Here is a 13,452-nt window from a genome sequence, read left to right on the forward strand (position 1 = left end):
TAGAGAGCCGTGTAGGGTATATACCCTAAGGGTCAGGCAGGTTTCTACTCTACTTCCCTAAGCAATGCCTCACTGTCTACACTGGTATTTCTGCCTAAGCTAGCTGGGTGTGCAGTGTACCTTATGTGCTGTTATAAGTGTAGACCTGCCGTTGATCCCAGATTTTACTTTCATGGACTTGTTTTGGTCTGTTTCTTGCAAGTGATATCTCTAATTTATCCAGTCCCTTTGCTTACCTAATACCTGGCCTTCTCTGGCTTGGCACACTGTTTCACTACTGTTCTTGAGACCTGCTATGTCTGCAGCTCCTGCCGCCTGGAACAATGTTCCTGTGAATCTTCACCTTAGCAGTTTGCCAGTTCATTTCAAATCTCAACTGAAAACGTATCCAGTTTTTATGTCTATACTCCTTAATTTCTGTCTCCTTTAGTTATATATTGAGTCTGAGAGTATATTCAATTGCATTAAGTGTTTTGGGTAATATTAATCACTTTTATTACCGGAGTACCTAAAGAACCAACTGTGGGGCTCCATAGTCTAGGCACTGGACAAAGTAGCATACATAAATTTCTATGCAAAATAAAATAAAATTGTATTGTATAAGTATAAAACCTTTTGATACTGTACTTAAAGGAAAGAGTAAGAACTGAAACTGTGCGAAGGGTGAATTAGTCTTAATGTTAACTTTGAAATACTGAATATTTGGTGTTCAAATACAAACTTACATAAATATACATTATTTTATGGTACAAGTAAATAGCCCAAATGGCAGAGAAGTACAGTTAGTAAAATAACATTGGTAGGGACTTAAAACAGATACCTCTTATTACAGTAAACGTCAGGATGCATGTTCAGGGGGGAACTGACTCTGTTTCTTAATATAATTTGGTTTCTTATCCTTGCTAAGTAATCTGATTATTGAATTCTTGTTTGTAAAAACGTTGTTTCCTGCATTTTGAAGTAGTAATACAAATTTCTCTTAGCTCTCAAAAGCCATTCCCTTCGAGGGGAAAAAAAGGGAGATGGAGACCATGCTTGCATAAACGGAGATATAGAAGTGAGAAAAAGTTGTCGGTCCAGGAAAAACAGATTTGAAACTTTGAATCAGAGTTTATTGTTTGATCAGCTAGTAAACAGGTATGTGTGGATACTTCAGTTGCACACATCACAAAGCATCTTGATGTTTTTTTTTTTAAAAACAGTTCGAAGGCCCTTTATTGCAGTTCTATCTAAATGTCATTTCAATAAATGAACAACAGTAACAACAACAGATGGAAGTTAAGTACATCTTGCTTGTATGGCTGAGTTATAAAATGTCAACAAGTTTGTAGCTGTTTCTTTACCACTTGTTGATAATGAGATACTGCATACAGGATTGGTGTCACTTTTTGACTTTACAGAGCAGATAAAGTTGATCAGAAAGGAAGGCACAGCTGTTGATCTCAACACAGAAATGGGAGCTAGGAATTCCTTGCTTTGAAAGTGGTTTCCTCTGTGGCCTTGGGCAAGTCACTTACCCTCCCTGTCTCAGTTTTCTCTTCCGTAAAATGGGTATAATATCTGCCTTTTGAGAGATTCTGAGTATCGCAGTGTTTGCAAAATGTTTTAAACGTGAAAAATGTTCTGTAATTGCTAAGTAAGATCTTTATTACTGATAATAAATGTATTCTGCTGAACTTTAGTTTTTTACAGAAACTGCTTTTTTCAATGTGCTCAGTAACCACTTGGTATCAGTTTATAAGTTTCTCTTGAGTTACTTTTTCCCTAAATGAATTTGAACCCCTTTTTTAGTCAACTCCTCTTCCTCCTCAATATAGTAATAGGAAAGCAATCTACTATAAAGATGGTAATGTGATAAGATTGTGACACTGACACCTGCATTTGTGTTTACATTGAGGCAAAGTGTCCAAAATTATGAACAATGACTTGAATGTATCTAGATCAGTTAGGTTGTGCATCAGAAATACTTAGTATTAATTATAAATTCAAAGGAAAAAAATGCTTTTGGGTAACATTTTTCTTCTTTTAACATTTTGATTTTTAGTTTAATTTTTCCTTTTGTTGAAGGGGTTTCTCCCTTCGTGGGTGTGTGTGTATGGGGGGTGGTGGTGGTGGTGATGGTGGTCACACTACATACTATCAGGTTTGGTGGAAGGGAATGACCATCTTCCAACAAATTCCCAAAAGTTTCACCAGACTTCTAAATAGTTATATCTTTATCTCCATTGATTTCAGGATTTCACACTTTAGATTTACCTTTAACGTTCTGACTGGAAATGATTGAAAATTGATAACAATTTCCAACTGTTATGCAGCTTTAGTACATTTCCAGTGGACAGGTATCCACGGTACACAAACCTTCACCGCAGTTAGCAATAATTTGACAGTCATGACAAATAAGTAGACGATTGATTCGGCCTGGCCGATGACTTGTCATCTCCTTCCCGAGAAGTGGTGCGTCCTGTTCAGTCCATAGCACCATCAGTTTAACAACACTTTAAGACATTTAAGGTAAAAGTACTTCTCTTGAAGAGCTTGCAGTCCAGTTATACAATGATTAAGTTAAATGATGCAACAGAGGCAAATTAATGAGCAGTGGAGTTCTGTATATGTCTCTTTCATTTCACATATTTGGTTTATTTAAAAAAAATTCCTTTATTTGTTAGCCCTTGCCTCAGAGAAATGCTGTCATTTTATAGAGCTTACAGGACTGAGGCACATTTACAGGAGTGCAGTGTTATTACCTGTGCTACACTGGTTATGCAGATGAAAAGCTTCAATCTCACAGGCTGTCAGTCTGGTACTTTTCACTAGTATACCATTCGGACTCACCAGATTTTAAAATTAACCCCCACAACTTACAAAGAGAACACACATTTTAAATTAAAATTGGTATTAGAGTTTGATTCAAAGCCCATAAAATAATCATTTTTTTCTTGTGCTGACACTTTGTATACATTTACCCTCTTCTTCCAATTTTCTTTATTACTGCTGACTATTTTTAGTTTAATTGATGGATTCAAGGAGTTGCAGGAGCGACTGAAATCAAATTTTAGTTAATCTGTAGATTTTATTCCATATATAATTCCGGGAATGATTGCGAAGAAACTATATTTTTAATGTCATGCGTTACATAGAATTATTTATATGTGTAAAAGTTCTGCAGCTCTTCTATTTTAAGTCTGAATATTTGTCTTTTTTATGTTAAATATTGTGTCTATTTAGTACTGCTGAAGCTGTACTACAAGAAATGGACAATATTAACATCAGGCGGAATAGGCGATCTGGAGAAGTAGAACGGCTGCGAATGTGGACAGACACAGAATTTGTAAGTTCAGAATCTGTGGCTATATGTATTTTTTTTATAACTCTCCATACGGCAGTTGCCTACAGTATGTTAAAATTCTAAAGCATTTTTTCAACTCCTAGTTAATGCTCACTGTTATAAATAAACATTGATGCTAGCTAGGTGTATTTAATTTTAGAAAGATATTAATATGCCATCCTGTTTGGTCAATGGGAAATTGACGGATGCATTCTCATATTGTGCTAGTGTTGTTAAATTGGAGAGGAAACATGGTTTAGTGGTCCGAAAACAGGACTGGGCAGCATGATGGCCTGAGTTCTAAACACAGGCTTTGACATTGATACAATCTGTGGCCCCGGAAGAGTCATTCCTTAATCCTCCTCATTTGTAAAATGAGAATACTTACCCTGCTTCTCAGGGTTATTTGTTGGTAAAACACATGGAAGATGGAAAGCACTACTTAGGTATTATCATTACTATTTGGGCTAACAATGCAGGTTACGAGGAATAGTATAGATTAAAGAGCAAATTCATTTTGTTCTAGGAAAACATGGACATGTATTCTCGAGTGAAGAGAAGGCGGAAATCGCTGAGAAGAAATAGCTATGGAATTCAGAACCATCACGAAGTATCCACTGAAGGGGAAGAAGAAGGTATGGATTGTACAGATGAACTATAGGGCTTCATTTGAAACACTAATGAAACATGCTGTTTAGAGGTAATGACTGCTTAAAATAGCTAGTGTATTGATACAAATAGTGTACAGTACTACTGCACTGTAATAGAGAGAATTAGTAATAATTTGCTTCTGCTTAATAGAAAACGAACAGGGTCACTGGAAATACTCAATATAGAAATTTTGCTCTTTAGCAAAGATTTATGGTGTCCACAGGTTTCAGTGTACTGCTGAAAAGGATCTGAGAGTTATAGTGGATCACAAATTGAACTAAAGCTTTTGTTTAAATTAAAAAAAGTTTGTTAAATTGGCATTACAAATCTGGAACAATTGAAACCAGATTTTCTGTATCTTAGAACTGAAACAGTTGCTCTGGGTAGTGTAAATCACAGTGAAGTGTAAATTTTGAAACTGAGTGGAGGCAATTTAAATAATATTAACTGTTATGCTAGTGATTATTTTAGTAGAAACATCCAACTCGTATCTTTAGCCTGTGGGTTTAGGTTTCTTTCAGAGAGCTTTAAATAGGAATTAGGCTGCAAATTTTAAAGTTGTAATTATTTTAGTATTTTATCAAATATTTGATTTCTTTTGGTTATCATAGGAATTTTGGGACAATGAAAAGAAGAGCAAAGGTATTCTAGGTTTTTGGAAATCATACAATTGTACAGTCAGAAGGGCTCTAGAGACATCATCAAGACCAATCCCCTGTGCTGAGACAAGATCAAGTAAACCTAGACCAGGAGTAGGCAACCTATGGCATATGCGCCAAAGGCGGCACGCAAGCTGATTTTCAGTGGCACTCGCACTGCCTGGGTCCTGGCCACTGGTCTGGGGGGCTCTGCATTTTAATTTAATTTTAAATGAAGCTTCTTAAACATTTAAAAAACCTTATTTACTTTACATACAACAATAGTTTAGTTATATATTATAGACTTTTATAGAAAGAGACCTTCTTACAACATTAAAATATATTACTGGCATGCAAAACCTTAAATTAGCGTGAATAAATGAAGACTCGGCACACCACTTCTGAAAGGTTGCCGACCCCTGACCTAGACCATCCCCGACAAATGTTTGTCCAGTGTGTTCTTAAAAACCTTCAGTGATGGGAATTTCACAACCTGTCTTGGAGGGCTATTCCAGAGCGTAACTACCCTCATAATTGAAAAGATTTTCCTAATATCTATTATAAATTTCCCTTGCTTTAGATGAAACCTTTTACTTTGTGTTCTACTTCAGTGAACGTGGAGAACAATTGATCACTGTCCTCTTTATAATAGTCCTTAACATATTTGAATATTGTTATTAGGTCCCCGCCCAGTCTTCTTTTCTCAAAACTCAACAGACCCAGTTTTCTTAACCTTTCCTCTTAGATCAAGTTTTCTAAACCTTTTATCATTTTATCTGCTCTCCTCCGGATACTCCAGTTTGTTGACATCTTTCCTGTGTTGTGCCCAGAAATGAACACTATACTGCAGGTGAGGTCTCACCAATGCTGAATAGAGCAGGACAGATACTTCCTATATCTTGCATTTGATACTCTTGTTAATAGACCCCAGAGTATTAGCCTTTTTTGTAACTGCATCACATGGTTGACTCATACTCAGATTCTGATCCACTATAACCCTCAGATTCTTTTCAGCAGTTGGCACGGAGTCACAGTTTCAGTACTCTCTGAATGAAGCCAGTCAGGACTATAGTGCAATGTGTCTCCCCTCGGGGCACACACTCACCAGGGCAAGAGGCCTCCCTGGCTTCAGTGTTTCCTGGGTTTGATCTTGGAGCAGTCAGCACCCCTGTTCACACAGTGAGCTTCCCACAGTGAGTCTACCTGGATGGGACACCTGGGGAAGCCTTAAAAATCCCAAAGGGCCATGTACCCCAACTTTGCAGTCAGCAGTGACTCTCTGCTAGTGTTGTAAAACGAAGGGGTTTATTTGTCATTGGGAACACGGCATTGAACAGATCTTGTTAACACCAGAAACCAGGAAGTTACAGCAAAGTTCATATTAAGGGACTCCAGAGCCCTGGGCTCTTCTCCCGACTCCCAGACCAGCAGATGGACTCCTTCCAACAGCCCAGCCTCACTCATGCCCAGCAGCCCCGCCTCCATGCTTTGTCTCTTTCCCAAGTAAACAGATCACCTGGTCTCTTTGTTCTCCAATGCCTTTGGCTGGCTCTTTGCAGAAGATGGGCTCTAACCATCAGTTGCGATGGTACAGAGTGTCGGCCATTCTTTTTGCCCAAACAGAAAGTCAGTAGTCTGGAGGTCACTGCAATGATCTCACACTCTTATCCTTTCACCTAGATACTTGAATAATACATTGGGAAAACTGAAGCCTACACACAGTATTTAGAGAAAACATTAAGACCATTCTCACTTTGTCACAGCAGTACTACTACCTAACCATTTTGTAGCTGTGCATTTTATTTTTCTTTTCTAAAGAAAGTATGTTGCACTTATCTTTACTGAATTTCCTCTTGCTGAATTCAGACCAATTTGTCGTTTGTTTTGAATTCTAATCCTGTCGTCTAAAAGTGTTTGGCACCCCTCCCAGCTTACTATTAACTGCATATTTTATAAGCGTACGGTCTGCTCCATTATCCAAGTAATTAATGAAAATATTGAATGCTACCAGACCGGATACTGATCTGTGGGGTCCCCCACAGATTCATATGCCCTCCCAGTGAACCACTGATAACTCCTCTTTTACTATGGTCTTTCAACCAGCTGTGCACCCACTGTATAGTAATTTCACGTAGACCACTTTTCTGTAATTTGCTCATGAGAATGTCATATGGGACTGTGAAAAGCCTAACTGAAATCAAGATATATCACATCTTCTGCTTCCCCCCGTCCATTGGGCCACTAACCCGGTCAAAGAAGGAAATTGTGTTGATTTGGCATGATTTGTTGTTGACTAATCCATGCTGGCTGTTCCTTAAAACTCTATCATCCTATCGGTGCTTACAAACTGATTGTTTAAAAAATTGTTCTAATATCTCTCCAGGTATGAAAGTTAGGCTGACTGGTCTATAAATCCCCAGATCCTCTTTGTTCCACTTTTAAAAGATAGATACTATGTTTACCAGTCTGCTGAGGCCTCACCTGTCCTCCATGAGTTCTTGAAGATAATACTTAACAGTTCTAAGTTTGTTTCACCTAGTGCCTTAAGTACCCTAGGATGAATTTCATCAGGCCCTGCCGACTTGAATACATTTAATTTATCTAAATATTCTTTAAAGTGTTCATTTCCTGTTTCGGCTTGCATTCCCTCCCCGTTTTTTTATATAATTGTGCTGAGTATCTACTCCTCATTAACCCTTTTAGTGAACACTTCAGCTTTCTTGATGTATAACACTGCTCTACAGCTAAAATGCTTCTGAAATAAATATAGTCCAACTTTACTAATTCTGGGTCACTGAGAACGAAAATGATGCTTAAAATTGTTGATTGGCTCTAGTTTTCAAGATATGCTATTGAGTCAGTGTATATACGACCCTTGACTTGGGAATCGCGGAGGATAAGTGAGTTATAAAGGGAAGGGATCTCAATTTAAACCAGAAGTGACTAAAATACATCTTTGACTGGATCTATGACTAAATCTGTGACTGGGTTTGGATAGCACTTGCTTTTTAGGCAAAACAATGAATGATGCAATCTGAAGCTGGTATTGCATCATACATGATATGAATTGCATCATGTTATTCCTAGAAGTCATGGATGATGCAATCATAACGAAGCTTACATCACTCTGCTGAAGAAATAGCCCTATATCAGCTCTAGAAATCATACAATGTCGTGCTCTCTTATTTGTCAGTGTTTGATTTTGCAAAGGGACACATTTCTGTTTAGCCAAAGTGAGCAGAGAAGCCTCGTACTTGTATGAACAGTGCAGATAACTTCTGCTGTGTTTGTGGTGAAGTGACTTTTGCATCACTAAAGCGCAGTACAATCACTATGGTTAAGAAAGCTATCATCTTTATTTTGGCTGCAAAATTGGAGATCAGGACAAGAGGTGGGCCCCACCCATATGCTGCAACACTTGTGCAACAAATCTTTGCCAATGATTGAACAGGAAAAGGAAATCTATGCCTTTTGCAGTGCCAATGATTTGGAGAGAGCCAACAGCTCATACCAGCAATTGTTACTTCTGCATGGTGCCTCCAGTTGGGAAAAGTGTGTCAAAGAAGAAAAAGTGGACTGTGCATTATCCAAACATTCCATCAGCTATACGCCCAGTACCCCACGGAGAAGGACTGCCGGTTCCTGATGCACCAGAATCATTCTCACTTGAGTCAGACGAGGAAGAGGAAGAGAATGAAACTTCTGGTCCTGAACCATCAATGTCACAGGACCCACATTTTCTCCCATCCTCCTCCTCTGAACCACACCTCATAACACAAGGTGAACTGAATGACCTTGTCAGGGATTTGGAACTACCCAAGAGTAAGGCAGAGCTGTTGGACTCCAGACTACAGCAGTGGAATCTCCTGGCAGGCTATCAGGGCAAATGGAGCCCATCAATGCTTGCAGACTATTGCTGGATAGTGACAAGAGATGCTCCATTTAATGAATACATGAGACAAGCCAAGAAGCGCCGAATAGACACTGAATAGGACTAAACTATGTACTTAATAGTTTTTTGCCTTTTTGTTTCATAATAAATTTTATTTATATAACCCTTTTGCTGATTTTTAAAGTGTTACATAACCAGGACAGGTGAAATATTATAATGTAAAGCAACCATAAACACATGAAAAGACCTAGGTTTACAATTTATGATTAAAACTCTACTATCTATGCAATATACATAGACATAAAATGTAAAAATTTAAATATCTTAACAGTAGCCAGTCAGTTGTTTTAATTGTCATATTTGAATTCAGCACATCAAAATACATAATAAATAGCACATTTTATTTCTGAAGCAGACGACTTCTCAAAAGTTGTAGACTAGTGTAATCGGTTATTAGCTCTCTTTCCTCGCTACTCTTTCCTTCACTATTCTCTTGTTCCTAAGGTATTAAAAAAAAAACAACACTTGTCTTGTCTTCTTTGTCTCTTGCAAGGTGTAACTCATGTTGTGTCTTAGCCTTTCTGATTTTGTTCAGACATGCTTGTGCTGTTCTTTTGTCCTCTATCCTAGCAATTTATCCATGTTTTCACATCTTGTAGGATTCCTTTTTGATTTGCATGTCATTTAAGAGCTCCTGATGGAGCCATATTGGCATCTTACTATTCTTCCTATCTTTCTTTTGCATTGGGATGATTTGCAGTTGTGCCCATAGTGTTGTCTCCCTGAGAAACTGCCAGGTCTCCTGACCTCCCTTTTCCCTTAGATTTTCGTCTCATGGAACCTTACCTATTCTCTGAGTTTGTTAAAATCTGCTCTTTTGATTTTCACTATCCTAATTCTGCTGCATTCACTCCTCCCTTTCTCCTTAGAGTAATGAAATCTATCATTTCATGATCATTTTCACCAAAATTGCCTTCCACCTTCAGATTCTCAATGAATTTCTCCTTGTTGGTCAGAATCAAGTCAAAAATAGCTGCTCCTCTGGTTACTTCATCCATTTTCTGAAACACAGAGTTATTCCCTGTACATACCAAGAACTTATTGGACATTTTGTGTTTTGCTGTATTACTTTTCAAACAGATTCTGAGTACTTAAAGTCCCCCACTACTTCTGGGTCTTGTGTTTTGGATGTTTCTGTTGTTCTCCAAATGCCTCATCCACCTCCTCTTTTTGATTTGGTGTCTACTGTAGACCCCCTTCCATATATCATCCATATTTTTTCACCTTTTGTCTTTACCCAGAGACTTTCAACTGGTCTGTCTCTCAACCTCCTTCTTGATCTCAGAACAAGTTTATATATTCTTCCAACACCGCCTCCCTGTTTCTCTGCCTTGTCTTCCTACCTATACCCCTCTATATCAATATTCCAGTCATGAGATTTATCCCACCAAGTCAGTATGCTGCTAGTTAAGTCATAATGTAGCCTAAGCATTTATATTTCCAGTTCTTTCTGTTTGTTGCCCATATCCTTTGCATTTGTGTGTTGACATCTGAGATATTGAGCAGATTCCCATGCTGATTATTCTCTTGTTGCTCCTAAGATCCTACAGTAATTTTCCATGCCTCCCCCTCATAAGATTCCCCGCAAACATCTAGCTTTTTGTTAGTTGTCTTTTTTATGCTTACCTGTGGGCTTTTGTCACCTGTCTCCTTTGAACCTAGTTTAACTCTCCTCACTTATCTATTTAGCTTGTGCATAGTTGTCTAGCCAAGCAATGGCATCTTCAGTGGCATGATGCAGTTCTTCTAGGCCACCACTGAACCTAGTCAGCAGGCAATGTTTATCATCATCTGTATTGCACCGCAGCTGCACAAAGGGCCGTCATGAAGGCCCCGGTGATACTGGTTAGCTGCAAAGAGACCTTGCCCAGTTTGGAACCTGTTCAGCAGGAACCGTCGGCGATGGTGCAGGTCAAAACCAGGTGGGCAAATTGTGGGGTTGGTGTTGAGGGGAAGTGGTTGGGGATTATAACAGATATCCATTCCTCCCACCAGAGTGTTACCGCCCTAACATCCTGGCGTGGCAGATGAGACCATAATGGGCAACATGACGGCAAATGTGCGGCTGGTGTTTAAAAAGGTCATTCATTGTGCAGCAGCAGGCTTGGGTTGGCGCATACTTTCTCCAGTAATTTTCCAGTGGCAACCTTTCAGCTTATATGAGGAGGCACAATATTGATCGAACTGGAAGCCATGGGAGTTGAGTCAGACACCGGGTGCCAGAGATGATGCACATGGTGGCATGAAACTGCGTATTCACTAGTTTGATGTGTGATGATCAACTCTTAACTGGCACGCAGTACTCTGCCACCGAATACGAGGTGGCAAGAGCTGATGTCCGCAGAGTTAGAGCAGGAATACCTGATGACAAACGTGCCAGTTTGCTCAGTAGATTATTGCGCATCTTAACTGTAGCTTCTGTCTTCTTCGAGTGGACGTGGTAATTCAGTGTGCAGTCTAAGGTCACATCTAGATAGACTGGTTCTACTTCATGCTTCACCTTTTGACCATTCTGATAAACATTCAGTTCTCGGTTTGTGCTGGTGTGATGAAGATGGAACAAACTGGAAACTGTTTTTATGATGCTAGACTGGATACGCCAATCTTACAGTAGTCAGCTAACTTTGTCATGTCCCGGTTTAAGGTGCCATCAAACTTGTGGAATGTCTGGGCCTTGGTACTACAACAGTGTCATCTGCGTAAATGAACTTTCGTGACTCCGTTATTGGCAGGTCATTGATGTAAAGGTTGAACAGGGTTGGAGAAAGCACAGAACTCTGGGGGATAACCCTTTGCTCTGTCGTCTCCAAGACTTGTCTTCTCCCCCATATGGACTTTGAACTGCCTATTGCAGAGGAACAGTTCAACGAGTCCTGTGACCAAAGGTAGCAGGACCCATGATACCTTCACGAGCAGGCCAGTGTGCCATACCGTATCGTACGCTGCTGTTAGATCAATTAAAAACAGACCCTGTTTTTAAGTTTATATGGAAGCCATTTTCAACAAATGTGGTCAGTGTGAGTACTTGGTCGCATGTGCTATGGCCTCGGCAAAAGCTGGCTTGGTCAGGGCTCAGAATTCTCTCCATGGTGGGTAATATGAGCTGTAGGTGGGTGGGTGAGTTGGCGCTTGAAGATGCTCTTCCTTTTCTTGGTAGGTGGACCCCATCTCCTCTCAGCAGTCCTTCCTGGAATAGCATTCATGGTTGAAAAAGCTTCCTGGTTGCACAGATGGTATCAATATGCATTCATCTCCAGGATGCATATCCCCCTGTCTGGGACCTTACCCTCAGGCATGAGGATGGACAAGAACACAACCTTCACCCTTACCCCCAGAGCCCTGTAGTCACTGCTGATCTGCTCAGGATCATACCTGGTAGTATCATTAGTGCCCACATGGATGAGTGACATGGGATAGTGGTCAGAGTTAATCAATAGCAATAAGACAGAAGTGGTCCAGAAATACCATCCGGCTAACTCCCTTTGCATCACCAGCCATCTGTCTTACCAGCCACTTGGCACTTGTATGCTTGTTAAAGCCTGGGCCTTACACACAGCTGTAATGGGTGACTCAACCCATCACACTCAGCTGTCTGTAATCACTGGCCTGTTCACAAAAAATTGTACTGCTCTCTCTTCAAAGAGCCCAGCTAGAGCCCTTCAAAGAGCCCTGCTAGAAAACAGGTGCTGACTCACCTACCTACAGGGCAACCTTGTTCAGACAGTCAGTAACCTAGCCTAGATTTCAAAACACAGCATCCAACCCAGAGTCCTACCACACTCGTCAGCAAGTTCCCATCACAGAAAGTGTTTCTGTTTTGTCCCCTTCCCCCATCAGAGTTAATCAGTAGCAGTAAGACAGACGTGCCCCACAAATGCTCACCAGTTGGCTAACTTCTTTAGTCTCCCAGCTGCCTTCATTTTACCAGCCACATGTCTCAAGTAGGTAAGGGATTATTATTAAAGTGAAAAACAAAACCACCCCCCAAGTGGGTAAAATAAATGAATTTTATGTAAAACCACATTATAAATATATAGAAATCTACTACATTTATTATTGTTATATCCTGCTGATTTTCCAAAAAAATCCCATAGAAGCCAACATCCTGCAGATTTCCAGTGGTGATTAGTTTGTTCTAATTAGTAAAGAAAATGATCCTTATTCATGTAGAATTTATTTTGTGGAATTATTTTTGGGGAGAGGGGGAAAGGGGCAAGGTTGCTGTGAGATTAAGTAGTAGAACTGTTACATTTTCTTTCTAGAATCTCAAGAGGAAGATGGAGATATAGAAGTAGAAGAGGCAGAAGGAGAAGAAAATGATCGACCTTATAATCTAAGGCAAAGAAAAACTGTGGAAAGGTACCAGGCACCTCCAATAGGTAAGGAATCAGGACCAGAGATGACTTTTCTACTCATGTTAGCTGGACTTGCTCTTTGGTAGAGCTCAAAGATAACATAGATTTTTCCCTGTTAAGTATTGTAACTGTTTTGCCCTGATTTCTCTGGGTTACCGAATAAACATTGTGAGATTGTTAAAGCATGCAGTTGGACATGAGGCAAGTAAGGTTTTTATTCCAAGGCCTCCCACAGACTTGTTAAGTGACTTGCCAAAGGTCACACAGTTCTCCTCTATTGTATTGCTTGGTTGAAATAATGAACAAGGGGAGAGAAGTTGGATAATTGCTGTTTATCCCTAAGGGTGCTTCTATGCAGAGTTCCACAGGGTTGCATCGTGCTTCCCCTTTTGTTCAACATGTATACGGGGCATCTGAGAAGGTTAATGGGAGAGAGAGCCTCTGGTATATTCGGTGTGGTGGTGGTATCAATTCTATAACTATCTAATCTGACCTATCTAGTGCTGTTGCATGCCTGGATCAGAATCTGGC

General features: G+C 39.8%; 1 protein-coding gene across 2 annotated transcripts in view; it reads left to right on the plus strand.

Moving 5' to 3' along the window:
- ATAD2B (ATPase family AAA domain containing 2B) overlaps window positions 1–13,452 on the plus strand; it is a 170,462-nt gene that overhangs the window by 29,615 nt on the left and 127,395 nt on the right. For both annotated transcript variants that reach the window (XM_030555339.1, XM_030555340.1), the window contains exons 4-7: window positions 984–1,137; window positions 3,226–3,328; window positions 3,852–3,960; window positions 12,829–12,945. In XM_030555339.1, the coding sequence (XP_030411199.1) occupies window positions 984–1,137; window positions 3,226–3,328; window positions 3,852–3,960; window positions 12,829–12,945 (483 nt within the window). The remainder of the gene's footprint in view (window positions 1–983; window positions 1,138–3,225; window positions 3,329–3,851; window positions 3,961–12,828; window positions 12,946–13,452) is intronic.

Source organism: Gopherus evgoodei, chromosome 3 (assembly GCF_007399415.2).
Source record: "Gopherus evgoodei ecotype Sinaloan lineage chromosome 3, rGopEvg1_v1.p, whole genome shotgun sequence".
NCBI lineage: Eukaryota > Metazoa > Chordata > Testudines > Testudinidae > Gopherus > Gopherus evgoodei.